Source organism: Lepisosteus platostomus, chromosome 11, assembly GCF_059453375.1.
Source record: "Lepisosteus platostomus isolate fLepPlt1 chromosome 11, fLepPlt1.hap1, whole genome shotgun sequence".
NCBI classification, from domain to species: Eukaryota; Metazoa; Chordata; class Actinopteri; order Semionotiformes; family Lepisosteidae; genus Lepisosteus; species Lepisosteus platostomus.
In genome coordinates this window covers 44,285,008-44,306,733 of record NC_142621.1, presented here as the reverse complement: position 1 = coordinate 44,306,733, position 21,726 = coordinate 44,285,008, and the positions used below count along the sequence as shown (strand labels likewise).

At 39.9% G+C, this 21,726-nt stretch overlaps 1 protein-coding gene and 1 long non-coding RNA gene across 3 annotated transcripts; one reads left to right on the top strand and one right to left on the bottom strand.

The window, feature by feature from the left end:
- Positions 1-1,436: 1,436 nt before the first annotated feature.
- Positions 1,437-17,416, bottom strand: LOC148652777 (uncharacterized). The gene is made up of 3 exons (XR_015925416.1): positions 17,321-17,416; positions 3,298-3,356; positions 1,437-2,351 (listed from the first exon to the last, which is right to left on the bottom strand). It is a non-coding gene; the product is annotated as an uncharacterized LOC148652777 (long non-coding RNA).
- gpr142 (G protein-coupled receptor 142) lies at positions 9,997-18,510 on the top strand. Of its 2 annotated transcripts, none has more exons than XM_088599933.1 (3): positions 9,997-10,166; positions 14,259-14,410; positions 15,562-18,510. In XM_088599933.1, the coding sequence occupies exons 2-3, from the start codon at positions 14,272-14,274 to the stop codon at positions 16,509-16,511; spliced, it is 1,089 nt and encodes a 362-aa protein (XP_088456059.1). In that variant the 5' UTR covers positions 9,997-10,166; positions 14,259-14,271; the 3' UTR covers positions 16,512-18,510. The 2 variants fall into 2 exon arrangements, with proteins under 2 accessions (XP_088456059.1, XP_088456058.1); XM_088599932.1 differs by having other exon boundaries at positions 14,256-14,410.
- The last annotated feature ends 3,216 nt before the right edge of the window (positions 18,511-21,726 follow it).

The window sequence follows — 21,726 nt, the reverse complement described above, 5'->3', positions numbered from 1 at the left end:
TACCTTTCTACATGAATGCATTTCTGACAAATGGATGTAAATGTTACGCATGCGATGGAATGACACACACCTCAATTGCAATGCAGTATGCAATATACAGTATGCTGCAGGCTAGAACATGCCTAATTACTGAGTAGCAATGAAAATCAATACTTTGCTCTCTCTCCTCTCGCGGACTGCTATAAACAGGTCATATGGCGTCATGAAGACAGTCTATTTGGCACAGGCTTGGAATAGTTTAATCTTTGCTTGTCCTGCTGCCTAGCTAACACTCAGTCTATGCATTTCAACTCACTGAAATATCAAGAGACATATTAGCCATGGAGGTAACTCAAGAAGCTGAAATACTAAGAAAATCCTATGAAACATGAATCTATTTTCCACACTGGGAAAAGGGGAATATAAAAAAGTGTGTCCAGATTTTTTTGTCCTATTTTAAAGTTGTCATGAAAACAGAAACTGTGCTGTGTACTGTAAATCTCACAGATTATTATTACGCACCTGTTATAAATATGATCAAGTGTGACTAACACGTTGCACAGTGTGCAGGAGCTATTTCTTTTTAATGTAGACAGGTGCAGGGTATTGCATGCAGGTAGTAAAAACAAATTATAAATACAAAATGTGAAACATTGACTGAGAATTTACTACTTCTTAAGAAGACGTAGATGTTTATGTTGACACATCTTTTATATTTTCTGTAAGCGAGGAAGCAATTAAAAAAGCAAACAAATTGTCAGGACATACAGTATAGTTAAGAGCATAGAATGTGAATCAAATTATGTTTTTTTTTAAAACTGTATAACACACTAGTAAGGAATCATTAAGAATATAATGTACTATTTTGATCACAATGTAAAAGAAAAACTATTGCTGGAATCTGTCTAGAGAAGAGCAGCTAGATACATTACAGGGCTTAAAGGAGTGTCCCACACTGACAGGCTGAAAGACCTGAACCTTCATAGTTCTGGACAGAGAAGACTACAAGGGGACCTGAGACAAATATTCAAAATCCTAAAAGACTTTGACAAAGTCAACCCAGTGGACGTCTTCCAAACGACAAGTGAAACATAAACCTGAGGGTACAAGTGGAAACTGTGTGGAAGTACATCTTAAATTGTACCAAGACGTACTTCTTATACCAAGAGAGCTGCAGGAATATAGAACAAGCGGAACCAACCACGCTTTTGAAGATGAACCCGCTGTCGTAGGTATGTTTCTTCATTTTCATTTCAGCTTCCTCTGCAAGGAGAACACAGAACACAGAACTGAGTTCTGAAGAAGAGCAAAGAGAAGTGGAAACAAGCTATAATTGTGCATTGAATCTGGCAGACCTACGCAAACCCATGGGAGTTCTGAGGGGAAATCAGGGAATTAGTTTGTGCTCTGAGTCAATGGTAATTACACCCGGCAGGAATAATTGGCACCAGGACTAATTTCTTCATGTTATTTTTATTGTAATGATATTGGATTGCACCAATAACAACCATCACAGCTTTATTTTTTATCGTAAAACTAATAGAGCTGGAAAGATGTAGGTGAAGATGGCCCATATATCGTAGAGATGGTTTAATATACCACGCTTTAGTCACATAAGACATGGATGTAAGGCTGCATTATTGAAATGAGGCAGAACAGGATTACTGAAATGTTTCACCAGTGATCACAAGCTCCATTTTAAGCGTATATATGGATGCAGCTTGCTGCCTGATCTCCTGGTCTTTTTCCTTTCATCTTCTTCCCCCTCTGTGGACCTCGCCATCTTTTTTCCTCTTGACTGATACACCCATTTCCTCCTCTTCCTTTGTCAAGATATCGCTTGTTACCCATCCCTCTCCTGTTCCCACATTTCCTCTGTGGTGGGCTACAGCCACTTCTTCTTGAGCAACATCTGCAATCTCCTTACCTGCACAACATCTTGTCCAGACCCTGGTACTGTCTTGCCTAGACTATTGTAACTCACATTTGGTCTCACTACCGACACTAACGCCCGCTCCAGCTTCCAGGATTCGGAGTCTCACCTTTCATCATTGTTCACAAGCATTTCTTTGCCTCCTTTTCTGCTACAGGCTCTCTGTCAATGCATGCCTCTGATTCAAAATCCTAGTTCACATCTGCCATTGTGTCAGCCAAACAGCTCATGTCTCTCTTCGGTCTCTTTCTTCTCTCTACACAGCCTCTTGCCCTTTTCACTCCTCTTCCATCTAGATAAGTTGTGCCCAGTCCTGGTCCTGCAGAGTTGGTGTGCCTGCAGGTTTTTAAGGTTTCTTTAAAGCAGCAGCCCGTTTAATTGGTCTCTTACTTCAGAGCCCATTTGTTCTCCTCCTTCATGCCTCAGTGGACTGATCTACCTAGAAGAAACAGGAGAATGTTTGATAACTCTTGTACTGTACTACGCTAGCATGTAGTTTTCAAACTGTAAGTAGAACTTGCTAAATTCACATATGAAACACATATTCTTACCATTTCATTTTATGGCCCAATGTGTTATTCTCACAGCGTGTGCCAGCCTTATTGTCATTATCCATCCATCCATTTTCTAACCACTTTGTCCCATTCAGGGTAAGGGGAAAGCTGCAGCCTTTCCCAGCAAGCAACAGGAGCCAGGCAAGATACAACCAGGACAGGACACGGGTCCATCACTAGGCGTGCACAGGTACGACCAAACACAGATTCACACCAGGGGCAGTTTTCCCAGAAGACAATTAACCGAACAGTCTTTGGACTGTGGGAGAAAACCAGATTACCCCAAGGAAACCCTTGCAAACTAGGGAAGAACATGCAAGCTCCCCATGCACCCTAGGGCCCCAGCACTGCGAGGCTGCAATGCTAACACTGTGCCACCATGCCTCCACATTGTCATTTTATTAATTTACTTTTACTGTTTTCTGTACCTGTATACCTACTCCTTGTACTTACACATAATGTAAATTTCATACAGCTTAAAAGCTAACCTGAATAATGTTGTCAGCTAAACAAGTAAAGATAATAGTTACTTAAAACAATGGAGCAGGCACAGAACAAAAGTGACCTGGCCTCCCCAGCACAGGCTCTTTACAAAAATAATTAAAGGAGACATACGAAATAATTAGATTTTAAAACATTGCAGGTGTGGTCTTGCAGAGTCAGGATATTTGCAACAACACATTTAATAGTATCCAAAATGTAATTATGAACACTAATATTTTGTATGTTTTTGAGGAGGACGTTTTTCAGATGCACCAGAGTTTGTTCCTTAAAATGCCAGAGCCCCCAGTTTCTCAACAGTCCTGTACTGTATTTCTGATTCTTAATTACCAGCAGAGGGCACACTGTTCCTTTTTCCTGACTCCTCTGCCTCCCGCTTGATTCTACAGCTAGAAAACAGGGAGAAATAGTTCACTTAAGACATCCGTTTGCTGGGTGTCATTAGAAGACAGTTTGTACTGTATTTCTTTTTATCTGTAATTTCATTTATTAAGTATTATGACCAAACTCAGTCGAAAAACGTCTTTCTTTATATGTAAAACCAAATCAGATGCTGGGTATCTCATCTCAAACATATCCAAATTGTTTAAGAACCTTCAATTGTTTTAGAAATGTGCAAAACCAAATGCCTAATCAGGTTAACATTGCAGATTATTTTAGCAGAGAGCAGGTGTGAATGTGTATTACACTGCCAAGCATATAGCAAAGTCACAATATAGGTTGAAAAGTGGAAAGTAAATAAAAAGTAAATCCCTGTGGAGATTGTCCTCAGACTTCTATGGGAAATCCTCATCTTTCTTTGCACAAATCCAATATACACACATTGGATTCGTATTGATTTCAATTTAGATACGGACTCAAAAACCCTCTCAAGATACCCCCCGAACTAGACAATTACTAATGTAGCTCCCATTCACAAAAGGGTTGACACGCATTTTCGTTCAGTTCTATCACACTCCAAATAAGTCAAACTGCCCAAATTATGCTGCAGCAACAAAAGTTCTTTGTCTACAGTATGTATTTGCTCTTTAGGCGCCCACCTTAACAATTTTTTAATTCCTTTTAGAAAGGGGGAAGTGAAACACAGCCTGTAAGTTCTTTTTCTTGTGCTCCTCCCACTATTTAAACAGCAGAGTTTCGGACAGGTAGAGAGCATGGCATTTATCAGACGTGTTGTGTTTCATGTTGCTTCCCTATCTGAAGTTAAAAGCCTCTCGTGTTATTTGTCAGATAAGACAGTCCGCAGCTTGGACTCGGGCTGGAGAAAACAGCTCATTTTGCAATCTGCTGTGATATAGCCTTTCTAATGCACTGTGGCTTAGGGAGCCTTGGCTCTTTGTCATCACATTTTCTGCGCTGGCTCTCATTGCAAACATCACTAAAGCAGGGCTTTTACTATGGGTCACGGCACCGGGGGATCTGCAGGGCTGCTGCACAAACACTGACACCTAGCATTGCTGGCTTGCTGCAGACCTCCTGCGCATCCCTTGATCTTGTAGCAAGTGCTGTCGCCTTCCAGGTTCAGGTTTTCTGCTAGAGATACAGTATAAAATGCTGTCAGACTGGGAGATGGGTCAAGCATCCAAGAAGCTGTGAATTCAGATCCAACAAGCTGGGGCAGAACAGTCTGAGCAGAAGAACAGAAGTCCTTAAAATAATGACACCAAGGTTTCTATAGGCATGTCCTAATGGCAACATAGAAATGTATGCATAGAATGTATAGAAACTGCTTTTAGAAGTCTACAGGTCACCTATAGGTTATATTTGTAGAGGGATGGCCATCAGAATCCTTTCTTGATAAAAGGTTCTGCCATGAATTTCAAATCATCTGGCTTGGTGTCATACTGTACATACACTTAATCTCACCGTGCTCCTGTACTGTGCTATATTACCTATAGCACAAACTAGGACAAAAGGAGAAACTGACCCTGGATAGCTTATAAGACATAATCACAGGGCTTTGACATTAAGCAAGCCAAATTTGCAAAATCTGCTAGATTGGGAATAAATGTGCTCTGTTTGGAAGATGTTTGCAAGACACAGGACATTACATAAAATGCATTCTATCACAGGGGCACTGAATAAAGGAGAGTATGGGGAAAGGAAGACATAATTTACCATTATAATTGTCTGGCTGCTGTAAACACATCAATTAAAGGGTTGTTGAGCCAGCATTTCTAAGCTCCTTAAAATAATTTGGATTTTTTTTGCAGAGAAGAAACTCAGAGAACCATAATATAAACCATTGCTATGGAAACCTGGCAGTTAAAATAGCTTAATTAGAAGGGCGTCAATCAAGTGAACAGTTATTTGTCAAGTGTGCAAGGCAAACTTTAAAGGCTATGACTGGGGACTGTTCTCAACAACAGGAAGTGTCATATGGGGGAGCAAGAGATGATTTGGATAGCTTTCGGTTGGAAGATGGACAGTAATTAATCACTGCAGAGAAGTTTAAAATAACTGAGATAGTATTGGCCGAATATACAGTATGATCTGAAATTTGCAGGAGCAAATGACATGGAGCCCCAGTTCCTGAGAAGGGACCTTGTCCCTCCTAGCTCGCTGTCTTGACACAGAGCCCATTAGTGTGTGTGCTCTGCGAATCTCTTCATCTCTACCTAATTACACAGCTCCTGTGTCTCTTTGCTGTTTGAACAGTACCAGAGGAAAATGATAACCTTGTAGGCAGCAAGAAATGGCACTGTAAGATATTGAGAACATATGGAAAGGCCAGACATGAAGCTCAGATACACAAAGATAGGGCAGGCTCCTCAGTGCTTCTCAGACTACTCCAGTGTAGTTATGAGAAGGGGGTCTTTACTTTTTCGTGCTAACAAAACGCAGGTCCACCATTTTTCAGCCTAAAAAAAAAAAAGATGGCATTGAAATTGTCTTCTTGATCTGGAATAAAACTTCAACCCATATCATACATGAGAAGAGCCTATTTCAAGTACTTTAGTTGATTGCAGAATAACATAATGTGCGGATCAAATAATACATATTAATATCCAACATTTAAATGTAGTTTATACAGCGAATTCTGTTCTGGGGATATGACAGTGGTCTAATTTGATAATAGATTATGGACAGCGGAGTACTGGTGATCAGATTGACGTCATTATAATTGTGTTTTCTGAAGTCCCTCAGGACTGGGCCAGGAAGAGAGGCCCGAGGTGAATGTGATACGGTGAATTTGTCGAGAAAGGTTTGGTAACAAATGTGTTACACCCACACCCCCCCACTACCTACCACCCCCATCTCCAGCTCACAGTTCTTTAAACTCCCTGACCTGCGTCTCCCTGCAGCCTCCCTGCTGGCACGATTTATGAGCTCTTTTTCCTCCAGGAGCGCAGTCGCATGTGTGACCAGAGGAAGTGTGCCGGGTTATTGGGCCCTCTCCATCATCGGCACGGGGTTCATTATCTGCTTGACTAACCCTGATGTGACGGAAGGGGGTTTGAATGGAATTAATAATCATGGTCATGGAGGTTCCTTGACACTCTTGTGTGTAGAGTCTCACATTCTCTTCTGTGAGAGAGGAGCAGTGAAACACCTCTCTCTGTGCGCCTCTATTGCCTTGTTAAAGGTGGCACAAAATTCTCTTGTTACTTGTTGCCCTGCAAAGTCACCTTCAGGTAATTCAGAATTGTGGAATTCCAACTGCACAGATGAATTCCATGATCCTCCTCTTCCATGCATCTGCTGACTAGGTCTGAACAGCAGACGTGGGTCTCAATTAAAATATTACTATCAAACCCTCTTTACCATAATGAAGTGTGGCTTATACAGTAATTGTTTGCCGGTACACATAACGTAGTCCCATGTCTATTAGCATTGTATCATTCTGAGTGGCCCGGGGTATGACAGGCTCATCCAAAGTGGAAAGTTAAAAGGCAAAATACTGTGTACCCAGCTGCAGATTAAGTTTGCACAAATGCACAACCGGTGCAACCGATTGTAAATTCATTGAAAAGGTTAAAGTGAGATAGTACTTTTGTCATCTAATTTTGTCATCCATTTTCCAACTGCTTCTTCTAATTCAGGGTTGCAGGGGAGCCAGGTCCTATCCCTGCAAGCAATGGGTGTAAGGCAGGGTATACCCTGGATGGGAACCAGTCCCTTTCAGGGCAAACAGACACAAACACACACCACAGCCAAGTCAATTAACCTACCAGTATGTTTTTGGACTGTAGGAGGAAACAGGAGCACCTAGAGAAACCCCACAGGTACATATAACAGGAGCACCTAGAGAAACCCCACAGGTACATATAACGAACAAGCAACATATATGAGCCCCCCAGATCCAAAACTGAACCCAGGGCCTCAGCACTGCAAAGTAGCAATGCTAACTATTGCGCAACCGTGCTGCTCGGGAGTTTTGTCCTGGCTTAGTTGAAAAAAAAGCACACAGAACAAGACACCATCCTCCAGTACTCCCATCCCAGACATATGATGCAAACCTTGCAGTCTTCACTGGGACTTGCCACTTCTGAACTACAGGGGTCTGTCTAACTGGTCCTGCCTAGCAGAGTCAGTGCCATAGCAACCCCAGTTTGCTATCAATTAAAAGGTCATTTTTCCTGGACTGCTTTCACTTCTCCAGGGATACACAACTCTCACACCTGCTGGGGCTTTACGCTGAGGTATGATAACTGTAATGCAGGTTTTAGCATTCAGTGTGGAGGTCCACATTTGCTTAATGAATTTAGTGAGATGCTACGTGTGGTTTTAAATACAAACATGACGCAAGTAAGATATTAACAAAGGGATGCAACCACTTCACAGGGTAGCATAACCAATGTTTAATTCTGATCTGTAATCTACGTAGCTTTAAATGTGGAATTGCAAAAAATCAGAATTGTTTCATTATGGAACAAATGCATTTGTAAAATCTTGATGTTCTTGTTGTCACAGATCTTGTTGTTCTTGCATCAAAAATAAAACAACTAATCCAGCTAACAGTGAGCCACTGTGTCTATTTATACTGATACACTATCTTGTTAATGGCTTATTCAACAGAAAGTTACAACAGAGTTCAAAACCGTATGTGCAAAAAGCAGAAAAAGTCACATATCAATCTACGTTGCATTGCCTTTTAAATGCCTTTTAATGCCTTCATAACAAAATGGAATAATTGGGGAACTCTATTTATCTCTTTCAAAATAGAGCGAAGAAACTACAGAAATTAAAGGAAAGTTTGTCTGCTTTATAGAAAGAGACAAATCACATAGTTCAAACAGAATCACATAGTTCAATTCTAGGATCATGATAAAGGTTTGCATGTCCTGCATTCTATAAGAAGTCATTCAAATATTGGTCATACTTATCATTTTTACAGAATTAATTAATACCCCCTTTACAATGATTTTTAAACATCTTTAGACTTTTTATCTTGGAACTATAAAAAAAAGGTTTCCAAGACCAAATAGAGATTTCAAATCACATAAGGCAGACAGATTTTTCAAATGACTGACTCATCTGACATTTCCAACAAGCTGTGAATTCAATCACAGTAAAACTGCACTGACCTACAACTTTTCTCTTATGCATCCAAAAGCAGTGGCTTAAAATATGCTACATTTCCTTTAACAAACACATAGTTTTTAATACTTATTTTAAATATTAAATTGTTCCATACAAAAAGCTGTCTTTATATGGATTCTGGTTTTAAATTCACCCTGCAGCAACTATTGGGGTGATCTGGAGGAGCTTTTCTGCTGTCCAAGGAAGAAGTCACAACACCAAATAATTTCTATTCCCACCATAACTGCATTTCAAAAGGTGATTTGTAGTACACAATTGCAAAAGTACTAAATACTCTTCTTATGTCAGGTGCCCTTATCTGTTGCATCTCTTTTCTGTAGAAAAGAATAGTCCCACAAAAAAAAAACATTTCAATTATCATTGTTTTTTAAAGGAAGTAATTGTTCTTTTTACAGGATATTAATGAGATAACCTCTGTCTGAAGTTAGCATCCCTTCTTCTGGTTATTCATCTGCTAGACAGATGATCCAATTAAAAACCCCTTTTTCATGTTCCTCAGTCTTAATGCCTGTTGCTCCCTGTGCCACAGTTCCTCAGTGTTGTTTTAGTGTAGCAGTAAGTGCAATTCAAGCAGGCTGCAGTTTGCCTTCTTTTATGTGGAACAGCTAGTGCATAATTTGAGTGTAAAATAACAATGAAATCAATGTGTTTTTTTATAAATGGAGAATTGTATCTCAGAGCAGGTTGCAATGATTCATTCTAAAGCAGCATGCAGTAAAGGTACATTACAAAGGGCATTAAAGAAAATATAACAAAGTCATCTGCCAAAATAAATTGTGTAACGAACTATAAGGTAAAGGACTCGAGCTTTTCAGAGGCTACACGCTAGAGAAGCTTGTCCCTAGCTGCCCATAAATTCACAAGGTAAATTTTGTGTTTTGGTAACACACCATTAACGCACCATTGAAGATCACTTCAATGTTTCATGCTAGTCACCCAAAAGAACAGGTAGGGAAAGTATTCTCAAGTGTCCAACGAAACACAAAAAGAAGCACGAAATTACAAGTGGAGAGAACTGTCTGCAGAAGCTCATGTTTTCTGTGACAGCTCTATCCCCCTCTGTCTCAGACCTGCAGAATTGGAGCTGTAAAATTTTAAGAGCACAGTGCTCTTCCCTGAGCATACTTTGAATTCTAATCACAGCGAAGCAAGCAATAGAATGCTGTAAATGGTGCAATATTTAGGTATGGGATTCACGCAATAAGATCGGTATTTAAAAAAAGATGCTACTGTATATAGGGGATTTGTTCTCACGCAACTGTGCCTGTACCTCTGTTCCAAACTTTACCCTCTTTTCCATTAAACCCTCCTTCCCCTTTTCATTTTTCAGTCACGGTCATGCTCGCTTTCCCTCCTGTGCTCTGTATTAATGCACCTGTCTTCATCCTATTGTCATCTGTCTTTGCCTCCTTCATCTAACTCCCACCCCCTCTTGCGTTTTCACCTACTCTCCCTTCTCTCTCTCCCTCCAGCTCCCTCTCTCCTCCACTCTTTTCTCCTGCTGTCACTGCAGTAATGTGCTTGCAGCCTGTAGCCCCCTTCTTCTCATCAGATCTAGTCGTCCCTCAAGACAGCCCCGGCTGTTGGGACTATGCAGCAGAGCAGACAGAGCTGCAGACCACAGGACCAATGGACAGAAACCCTTGGGTGTAAAGGTAAGAGCAAGGATTTTTTAAAGCTATTTAAAACAAAGCAAAAACTGGCTGAGAAAAAGGGGATCCAAATCAAATACTTGTGATTAGAACAGATTTCAAGACTATGAACTCAATACATAACACAAACACAGAGCCTGCAAGTTACTGAACTTAGCATTCATCTTAAAAAGCTCTCAGAAATACAAATTGCTTCTGTGGTGTCCTGTCTGTACAGCTCCTTTGCCTTGCCAGCATCTCTTATTTCTTCCATTTCCTCAAAAATAATCTCTTATTTCTCCCATTGTCAGAATCTTGCTTATGTTTTCAGAACGCAGAATCTTTGGTCTTCATCAAAAAATGCCTATTTAAAACAGAGACTTATGCAGAAGAGTGTAATGTACCACAGTCGGATTTATGCAGTTGCTGTAATCTACAGTCTGAAAAATCAGCATTTTTTAAAAAATAAATTACGTTTTAATCACACACACCACAGAATGTTAGCAAATTTTTGTCCAAATTAAAAAAAGAGAAAAAGTCACTTAAAGGTAGACACCAAAGACACAGACAGTTATCTCTTTTCAGTCTTCCTAACCTTTCTCTGCCAGTGCCCATCTATTTGTATGGTATTACTCTTAAGTCATCACCTATTTTCAATCCCAATTGTTTCAGGATGACTTCTGAATAATTTAAAAGGTTCTGCAAGCAGGGGCTGAAATAATGACACTGTGATCAAGCTTCAGTGGTTTGAAGACTTTATAAAACGGGTTTGCCTTTTCTAGTCAAAGCTATATTCCCTCAGAGAGCTAAAGATCAATAAACTTGCACTTTAAAGCTTCAGATTTATTATTGCCAAAGTATCAATGAAATCAATTAATGATGTAATTAAACCAAGTGCATATCTATGTATAAAATAAACTTTTACCTATGCAAATGACTCTTTCTGTGCACTGAAGATCAGTTTTGAATTAACATCTGCAAATCTACTCAGCTTGTATTGTTGCATTGATACACTGACATTGATAAGACTGAATCCATGAATCACTTTTGAGTTTCATTCTTGCATGCCAAAATATCAACTACATCTTCTTAGACAAAGCAGCTGCCAAGACCTCAGCATTATGGCATTGGAATGAAGCAGTGAACCAACTGTAAAATCTCAGCATAACACCAGTTTTTCAAGACACCCAGTCAATTGTCATTAAATGTAGGCTATAACAACAGTAGCAAATAATGAACTATCAGATTTGTTGATCAATGTGGCAGCTCTTTGTACTAACTTAATTGTGAGAAAGCTAGCTTTGGTTTGCTTGTCTTTAAATCCCAAGACACTTAACTGAAAAGCTAGAGTATCTCATTAACTGGGCTTTAGTGTTTAAAGCATATGAACCAAATGTTTGTGTTTCAATGGAAGAAAACATTTTCTAGACATGCATGAATTGCATTGTACTAATGCTGCACATTTAGAAAATGTGCAGATACTGACCTCACATAATGTCTGGAACCTTCCTGCTCTAAAGATCTTGTTTTGCATGTCAACATTCATCATAATAACAACCTGTTATGACCACAGACATAAAACCACCTGAAAGACTGTGAAACATGCAAGAGTTATAGTCTGTGTGAGGGATTTGACCGAGTATTGACCGACTGCTGGTACAGACTACGTGTTCCTTTGTGCTAGGAATACTATATATAGGTATATTTACAGTATATAGGTAATACATCTAAGAATGCAATTTCATTAAAACAAAAATGTTAATTCTACCTGGTAAAAGGTTCTCTTATTATTAGTTTGTTTAACTATAATATCTGCAAAAATGTAACTGGCTTTGTCTGACATTTTATTAAGAAGTGGGGCCCTTGCCTACCTAAAAGTACAGCATTGTCAAAATAAAATGCTAAATCAGCCCACTGTTTCAAACTGAAAGCAGAAAGAATCTTTCTTATGTCATGCATCCAAGTTAAAACCAATCAGTGAGTTCTGAAAATAGATGATTAAGGAAAGCATGAATGTGTTTATAGTATATTTTCTTTTGATACAGCATGCACATGTTGCATTGAAAATACTGCATTGTAATTTGCTACCATGCTGTCAAATTGCAACCGTGTTGTAAATGTCAGTGTACTATCAGTCCAGGCTGTGTTGAGGCAGCCTGAATTCACACATGTGTTGTGTGAGGTGTACATGTTTTAGGCAGTAAATTGTGACACATTTGGTGTGCAGCAGTAAAACACCTTTCACTTAAGTGCATTATCTCTGCTGGTTTGACCAGTAAGGAGGAGCTCCTGAACATAAAGAACATAAAACTTCTATTCCACACACACTTGACAATGAGTCGTCTGAGGCGGAAACGGTATTTGTTTTCATTTTGGAAAGTTCCCCAAAGCCCGTACGGTCTGCAAACAACACTCCTGACATCCCTCAGTACAGTATAGGTACAAACAGGCTCAGAGTGAAAAACAGGAAGGGACATATGAAGGTAAATGCTGAAATGGAGACTAGATGGAGCGATAAGGGACTGAACAGCTGAAGGGGAGAATTCTTGTCCACCCATCTGTTATCGTGAATGCTGCTCTAATTATCTCTGAGGCTCTTAGTCTGTATGTGCTCTCTCCCTTCCCCCCAAACCTCCTATTCTCATTGGCTAAACACAGTCAGCTCCATTGCACGTACACTCAAAAACATCATTTTTAAAATTTAGATTATAGAGGTAGTTGGTTGAGGCTTTTCTTCAAACCAGTACATTTCAGGCTGTAATCCCACATGGTCCCAAACTACAGGTTTTCCAAACATTAAATCAAAAATCTATATAAAACCCACAACCCACCCCATTTATTCTCAAGTCTGTGAGAACTCTTTATCAATATATCAATGTCCTGGGTGCTACTGTATGAGGAGCTTTCAAGAGGTCAACAATGTTGTCCTCCAGGTTGAGACACACAAAGCAACAAAGGAAACAGGGTGAAAAGGTGGAAAAACTACCAGGCGAAAAAACTGTACACATCAGTAAAAGGCAGTGACTGGTAGAAGGCCATCTGGCTCTGGTAGTCTTTAACTGACAGAAGGGACATTATGCCGTTTTCTGAAAGCTGACTGATAAAGCATTATAATGATGCAACAAATCATTAAGTTGCCATCAAAATGAGCAACACTCAACTGTCTTGTCATCAGTAATTACATTACTGTATAACACATAAGAAAGGTTGTGCACAAGAGGAGGACTTTCATGCACGCTATGCACAGCCCTGGTCCTGGAGAGCTCCGATCAAGTTATTCTCCCCGGTCACCGAAAAGTACCAGTTATTGAAAGATTAGGAGGACTTTTTTTAAGGCATAAAGGCACCAGTAAAGTTTCAAGTAAGCACTGGTCCTCAAGGGATGAAGGAAATGTTTAGATCCAAATGATCTCCATTAAAGTCATTGTAGGTGAATCATTCTAAGCCTTTAGAAACTGATAATTCACAGACATTAAAATATCTGCATTGAGTAACAACTTGTATTCATGTTATACACAGTAATATTGTAAGAAGTAACAGGTTACGACTATAAACCTCTGGCATCCAAGTAATACAATATATCAGAATGTTTTAGGGTCAATATATGCAGGACACACTCTTTAATATGTAGATAACATTGATGTTAATTTATATATCGGATTATATATTATATATCAAATGTATATATTATATTATATAATAGATATTACAGATATTAAAATATCTGTATCTGCCTGTGGAACCTGCTTGGCCAGGTCTCTCCAGGTCGAGAGTTAAAGACCCCTGATGTAAATTTGTACTTCAGTATATGTCACAAGGGAATACTGGAAATTTACATCAATGTTATCTACATATTAAAGAGTGTGTCCTGCACGTATTGACCCTGAAACACTCTGATATATTACTTGGAAGCCAGAGGTTTCCAGGCTTTACCTGTTTCTTCTTACAATATTACTGTGAGTAACATGAATCCAAGTTGTTACTCAAGGCAGCATTTCCTTATGGTAGGTATTCGTAGCTTTTCTATTTTGCAGCTAGCAAAGTCTTGAACTAAAAAAAAAAATGGTGGTATCTGATTCCTCTCTTTCCCTCTTTTGTTTTTCTGTGGTTTAGCAGACTCAGGAAGGCCATGATCGCCCGGCCTAATGCCACTCTCACCAGCCCCCTGGGTGACACCAGGACCTCTGAGGACGTACAGCGGTCAGAGTGCGTCTTGGGATTCTTCCCTGTCATTTACTACAGCGCCCTCCTGTGTGTTGGAATGCCAGGTACAGGCAGTCAAATTGCTACTGAAAAAATTCGCCCCCTGCTAATATAGGATAACACTGCCACGCACAAGCCAATTTCTAAGCTTACTCCGTTTTGTCAAGAAAACAGTTCATTAAGTGGATGGATGGATGGATCAATAGAGAAAAGGTTCAGATTTCTCCACTGTGCTTTGTACAAGGGCCCCCTTAAATTCATGGCTTTAAATCATTGCTTTGACACTTTAATTCCCTGTTCATCTGATGCCGAACACCCATTATCTCTCCCCATCAGTTCTTTGCATTTCTGCAGCCTGCTTTGCATTCTATCACTAGCTAGTTAAGAAATATGATTACTGCTTCCTTTGTGTGGCGTTTCAAACACAAGGTGATCTTATCACGGCGGCGGGTTCCACTAAGTGAATCAGTAATTCATTTCACTGGAAGCATCTTGCAGTTAATGAAATGTATCTTGTCCATGATCGTGTTCTTAGCCCTATTTGTTGTATTGGATATACAATTACTAGTATCACACATTTACCAAACTCTGGGTTTGGCCATTGGAGCTAATGGTGGAGCTGGAATTGACCCATCTGGATTTGGTTGTCTTAAATTGCAGTTTTTGTGTTCTGTAGATGGTGACCTTTTGAAGCCAGCAGTAGGTGACCTACAATACGTGGGGCCTGGGGCATGATAGAAGTGAAATACACTTGTCAGACACATAGTGATGGCAAAAAAGCTCATGTCTGTAGGTTGAGCTACAGATTTGTAAAAGTACCCAGGGGATAATTGCTACTCAGGGATCAATGAGCCATGTTGTTGAAAAGGGGGGAGGCTTGAATTAATATTCCACATCACAGTCTGTTACACATTTATGTTCTAAAAAGTAAATAGAATAAGAAAAATCTAATTTTAATCTTTTAATTACCAAAAAGACTTGTTAGAATGTGAATTTTCACAGCTCATACAAAATCAGTTCTAACACATTTTTATTTGTTTGAGGCCTTTTCCTATGCATTTCAGAACACCTGCTGGACTCCTGTATTTCATTTACACCATGTGGTTGTGATTCAATTTTTTTCAAATTGATATTGGCAAGCAAGATCTGCAGAGGCTGATGACTGGTGTGTCATCGTGTTTACCTTTCTCCGTCCTTCTCTTTTCTTGTACAATAGTGAACATCCTGACAGCGGTAGCTTTATCCCGACTGGCGTCCCGCACCAAGAAATCCTCATACCTGTATCTGCTGGCGCTGACGGCCTCGGACATCCTGACGCAGCTCTTCATCGTGTTTGTGGGTTTCCTCTTGGAGACTGCCATCTTCCACCGCAAGGTCCCCGAGCTGCTGCTGCACTCCGTCAGTGTGATGGAGTTCGCCGCCAACCACGCCTCTATCTGGGCCACAGTACCCCTCACTGTGGACCGCTACGTGGCTCTCTGCCACCCTCTGCTGCACCGGCAGATCAGCTACCCTGAGCGGGCCAGGAGGATCATCGGGACTGTTTTCATTTTGGCCCTGGCCTCTGGAGTTCCTTTCTACTGGTGGTCAGATGTGTGGAGGGTCAGTCATGCGCCCACCAAACTGGACCAGGTGCTCATCTGGACCCACTGCACCATTATTTACTTCCTGCCATGCAGCATCTTCCTGGTGCTTAATTCGCTTATCATCTACCACTTGAAGAGCCGGCACCGGAAACACTGTCACGAAGAGTGCCAGCAGCAGGTGCCCAAACGCCTGGGGAAAACCACCGCGATACTGCTGGCTATAACCTCTGCCTTCTCCGTTCTGTGGGCCCCGCGCACGATCGTCGTGATCTACCACCTCTACGTCTCCTCTGTCAACCGCAACTGGCGGGTGCATCTGGCCTACGACCTTGCCAACATGCTGGCCATGCTCAACACCGCCGTCAACTTCTTCCTCTACTGCTTCGTCAGCAAGCGGTTCCGATCGGCGGTCCGGGACGTTCTTTTCGGGCGGGGGGGTCCCTTGCCGCCGCACCTCCCCCTGCACCAGCACCAGGCTCCCTCAACCGCCTCGCACTGCTCCTCGTCCTGCAGCTCCACGCGGTGTCCCAGCCGGGACGCCGGCCTGCCGCCACCCAAGAGGACAGCGTCCACGCAGTGACCACCAGCCCCCCCCCTTCCTCACCCTTCGTATCAAAGCACTGCAGCGCCGAGGATCCTGTGAGATCAGCGCCAGCAATCATCCATTGAGTGGCAATTGTTGTTGTTTGGCAATCGGCATTAGTATTCGTTTGTAATTAATTTAATGTTCGATGTAAATCAGAACACATTTCCATGATATACTTGGTACCCAAGCAATGGTGACATAAATGCCTTTTTACTACTGTCAATAGGTACAATCTGTACCTTAACATTTGTGTGCGCTATAAGTACAATTCACATGTACACTACATGCCTCAAGTTGTGTGTTCCTATAGAGGAACATGGACAATTCAGAATTTTGAGACATATACATCTGGTAGCAATATATTTGAATACAGTATTGATTTTTTTTAAAGGATAACAAAAGGTTTACTTATGACTAAGAGGGGTCTTATGTTAATTAATCAGTTTGTAGTTGCCCGATATTAAAGTGAAATTATATTTTAAAATAATCCTTTAAATGAATTTCAATTAAGCGTGTCAGCTTTTATTGATTCATACTCTACATCTTTCGGTGGAGTTTGGTTTTGCAGTTTTGGTCCAAAGTTTTCATGTCACCTGAATGTGTATGAGCACAGTGTTCAGCTCGTTGGAAAATCCTTTACTAACTTTGGGAAACCAAGCTCCCTGGTTAGTGTTAAACAATAATTGATAGGTTTTTAATTCAATCAGGGCTTCAAAAATAATTAAAAGCTCTGCAGAAAGAATCAAAGTTACACAAGATAATAAGTCTTTCTGCAGATTAAATTGAATGGGATATTGACTTACTGTCACCAAACAAACGTCAGCCCCTGTTTGTAGGTTAGTTATCAATTCCTCTCCACTCCTTCTGGACAGACTTTTGCAGAACGTCCAGACTTACAAATCTGTAAGCAGAGATAATCAAAAATTCTGGTGTAACTTTTAATTTTTTAAATGACCATTAAAGTCATATATTGACTAGTCATACAGTTTAGAAATCATTAAGTTCATATTACTACATTTGTCTTTACTTTGGTATTCATGACAACTGTTTTTTTCCATTTAAATGGTGAGTCACAGCTATTGCATTTTTTATTTTATTACTGACAGAAGGGAAAGGCAGAATCTGAGCTGCCTCACCTTATTGACCACTGGCTGACGATTACTGGGCTAGAGAAAATATCCCTCCCTTTTCCCACCCTGGGCTTTGTACCCTCCATTCCTGTCTGGAACAGAAAAAGCAGGTTTCCACTCCAATGGTAAATGTTATCCAGCCGAACTGTCTTGACAGTACCTTGCATAATAATTCTCCATTTAAAAAAACAGTGCTAATGTAGGCAATACTGATCAAATAGCAAATTATTTAACATGTGTTGCATTATCTGAATTTAAAGCTAGTGCTGCTTAAATCTAAACCAGGGTGCAGTTGGATGATGGAAGTACTGTGATTAAAATCACAAATCAGGGAAGAGTACAGATGAAAGACATTTCAATTAGTCCCTGCGGGCTTTTCTGGACAGCCATTCCTATGGGTATAGCTTTGTATCCAGATGAATGCACAATACTAAAGCAACTGTGAGACACACCAATGTCAACTACAGACTAGACACTTTAGTATGTAGTGTTTTTATTAGGATGCTAGCTTGCTTTGGCACTTTAAAAGAATCTTCTGATAAGGACACCACCTAGAAAAAACATCTGATTTATTCATTCTGTGTGTTTTAATGTATAACATTTTTCAAGTGTCACTTGCATGTTATTATATCATTGTAAACTGGCTTTCTGGGGAAGTGATATTTAATTTGCAGTAATGCTGGATGTTTAACACATTTCCCTGGTGATACAACAATGATTCCCACTCAGGATTAAGGATTTGTAAAAAGCTCAAGATTTCTTCAACTGGAAACGTCAAAAACAATGTGTTGTGGCCCAGAAAAGAGATTATTAATGCCGTAAATTTTGCATTATAATTTGATAAAATCCCCCTCAGAAAGCTCCATATTGGTGAATTTCTTCTTCTCTGATGTATCATAAATAATAAAAATATGCCCGATGTAATGTTAAAAAGCACAACATGGTTTATTTCTTCTAATATATGTGATTGTCAAAAATTAAGGATATTGCATGGATATTTTATTATTCACTATGTTTACAATGTAATTACATTATGTAACGAAGGCTGTCTCCTAAATCACTTTCATACAATTACACAGACATGCAGTCTTGCAGACATGCATGACATGCAATGACATGCAGTTAATTACACAATAATAACCACATAGTACACATTAATTAAATACATGGTTAGAAATACATTTGCTGTTTAAAGTTTGACCATTTAAAGTTTAGTTTTCCCCAAATTATATTAATAAATAAAATTACATAAACAGGCAACAAGGGAGAGTCCAACGTTTGTGTTAGTTAGACTATTGTCTGCTAATTTCACTGCATTTCTGAGAAACAGAGGAAATTTCTATTTGGAAATGTCAAATTGTTTTCAATGACCAGTGTTAGCCTACTAGGGTTCTCACCTATCATTTTAAATAAAATGAGTTACAGTGCTGAACATTCACACTGCATACCGTATGGATAATACAAAATACAGCCTAAATGTTTTGTGAATCTGCTTTGCTGTCTTCAGCCACAGAGACAGTGAAGCAATTTGAAATGTGTGTCTGGCTTCTCATTTGCACTTAAATATAGTGTGTGTTTATTGATGTCAACACTGCCAGCAGCCAGACAGATTTAATAACTGCAGTAAGGGGGTACAGTTTGAACATCAGATTACAATTGACTCTCTGGGGACTCCATAAAGAAGTACATTTGGCTAATGTGTGGGACTCCAGTGAACAGCAAGGTGTTATGTCTCGACTAGTCTTCTGCAATTGTTTTTGCAAACGTTTTACCGTTCTCAAACCCTTGCCTTTATTGCACTCTAGTTTCAATGACGGCCTTCAAACAACATCTAAGCTTTTTTGTATTTATTTTGTTAGAGGCACCAAAAATGTTAAAAGTCGCCAATATTCATTCTTTCATTTATTTTTTTACTGATGCAAAGAAAAGTGGATCATTCATATTGTGTTCATGATGAAAACTAAACAAAGGAGGTCTGCGAACACATGAGCCAACAGAACCCAGGACCTTTACAGAGTTTCAGGGTAATGGGCAACAAAACAGAATGAGTTACGTATTCTGTTAATGCGGCTCTGTGAGATATACTTCTGTGTTCTGTAGTTCCCTTAAGAGACACTAGGGACCACCATGGATTAAAACTTGAAATGTCACACAAATAGCACAGGTTTATTAAAAGCAGTCTGTGCCTTGAAGGCCTAGCTCTTTCTAAAAAATAAAATACAAAGACATCTCAAACTCAGGAAGAGAGGAATCATAAAGATCACAATAAAAATGCATGGGGGTAAAACCTGTAAACCAAGTTTCTTTTAAGAAAACTGTCTCAATAGTTACAGACAAATCACAAGAAATAAAGATCAAGCTTTTTCTGATGTATTTGGCATTAAACCGCTTGGCTTGAAGGATGAGTGTCTGGCAATGTGGACAAGGTACAGTAGTTATACCTTGTTAACTACATTATGACTTTCCTAAATGCCAGACATTAATACAAACTGTCAAACAATATAAAGTGATTAATGACAGTCTACTGTAATGCAGCCTTAACAGAACATTTTAGAATAAAGATGTACAGAGCAATGCTGCCCATCACTTAATATACTACATTAAGATTTTGTTTCACTTCTTAGATTTACTTCTTTCCTGAAGTATCAGCATATTATGGGAACTTTATAACAGAACGGGTCGCCACCTTCAGGACTGAAATGAAACTTAGGCTAAATTCAGGCTTGGTCAAGTATCTGATTACAACAAGTCTAATTGAATAAAGTCGACGCAGTATCCTTCAGTTTCCACTCTCATTTTCAAGCCTCAGTATGGTGTCCAGGGACACCCTGCTTTGGGATGTGCCAGTCTTCAGAGCAGACTACTTGGACATTAAAGATGTCTACAGAACCAGGCTACCGAACAGGAGTGTTATCCCCACTGGGTAAACATCCTGGCTAAATCAAACTCTGGGTTTGTGCAATCTGGTCTTTCTTAAAGCTCTTCTTTAATTTAAATTTAATTTCACAGCCCTTGAAATGTTTCACTGCAATGGCTGCTGGTACAGAATGGATGTTGTGTGTCACTCAGGTAGGAACTGCACCCTACTGCTGGGAGAAGTGGGTCCCCTCCTATACGTGATCCTACTGGATGAAAACTCTATATCAATGTAAGAATTTATTCCTATATCTTTTTGTTGTGAGGACTAGTTTGCTTTTCAAAGGCTATAGAGTTATGTTAAGAGATATTGGTGAAAGCATATAAGACTATAAGGACTGGATTAGAGATCTTAATATTCTGCTAGAATATGGAGGGAAAGCCATAGTAACTTGGTTTAGGCTGAGATTCATGGTAATTTTCCCACCTGGTAGTGCTTGGGCAAAATTTAAATATAGTGACATTAACCATGTACCAGCCTGCACCACAAGATGGAGATAAAGACCAAATTTACTGGTATCTACACCTCAAAAAACACGATACATGCAAAAATGTGTTTACTGCCTTTCAAAATCTATTTGGGATCCAGAAATACACGAAAGTGCAAACCACACAATTGACTAAAGTGCAACATCAAAGACCTGTTGTCAAAATAGCATTAGTTTACGTTTAAAGGGAATAAAATTAACAGAAGCTGCTATGTCTATATTATTTTTACCTCTTCACTCCTCCGATTTTCGTGACAGCGAAAACACTAAGATTTATGTGCTGGCTTGGAGCAGACCAATGCACAACTATAGTGCAATTACACTCACTGAAATGCACAACGCTCAAACGCTATAAATATAAAACAATGTCGACACCGTGATGACCGTTTTGCGGGCACTGATACGATGCATATTTAAACTTTAGTGTCACGTTCCATACATCAAACCGAACGTATACATGACAAGCCTAAAGCTACGATGGGATGCGAATCCTTATGACAAAATCAACCTTTTTGGTCTGCAGGCTGAAGACTTGGTGAAAACGGTCAGTGCCGTGTTAAGGGTCGGATCTTCAGTTGCGTCCACACCGCCCCCAGGAATGTCAGCGCTAGGATGTGGAATGACCCCTGTGGAATGACGTTAAATGCCTCTTGTTCAAGGTCTAAGAGGACGTGC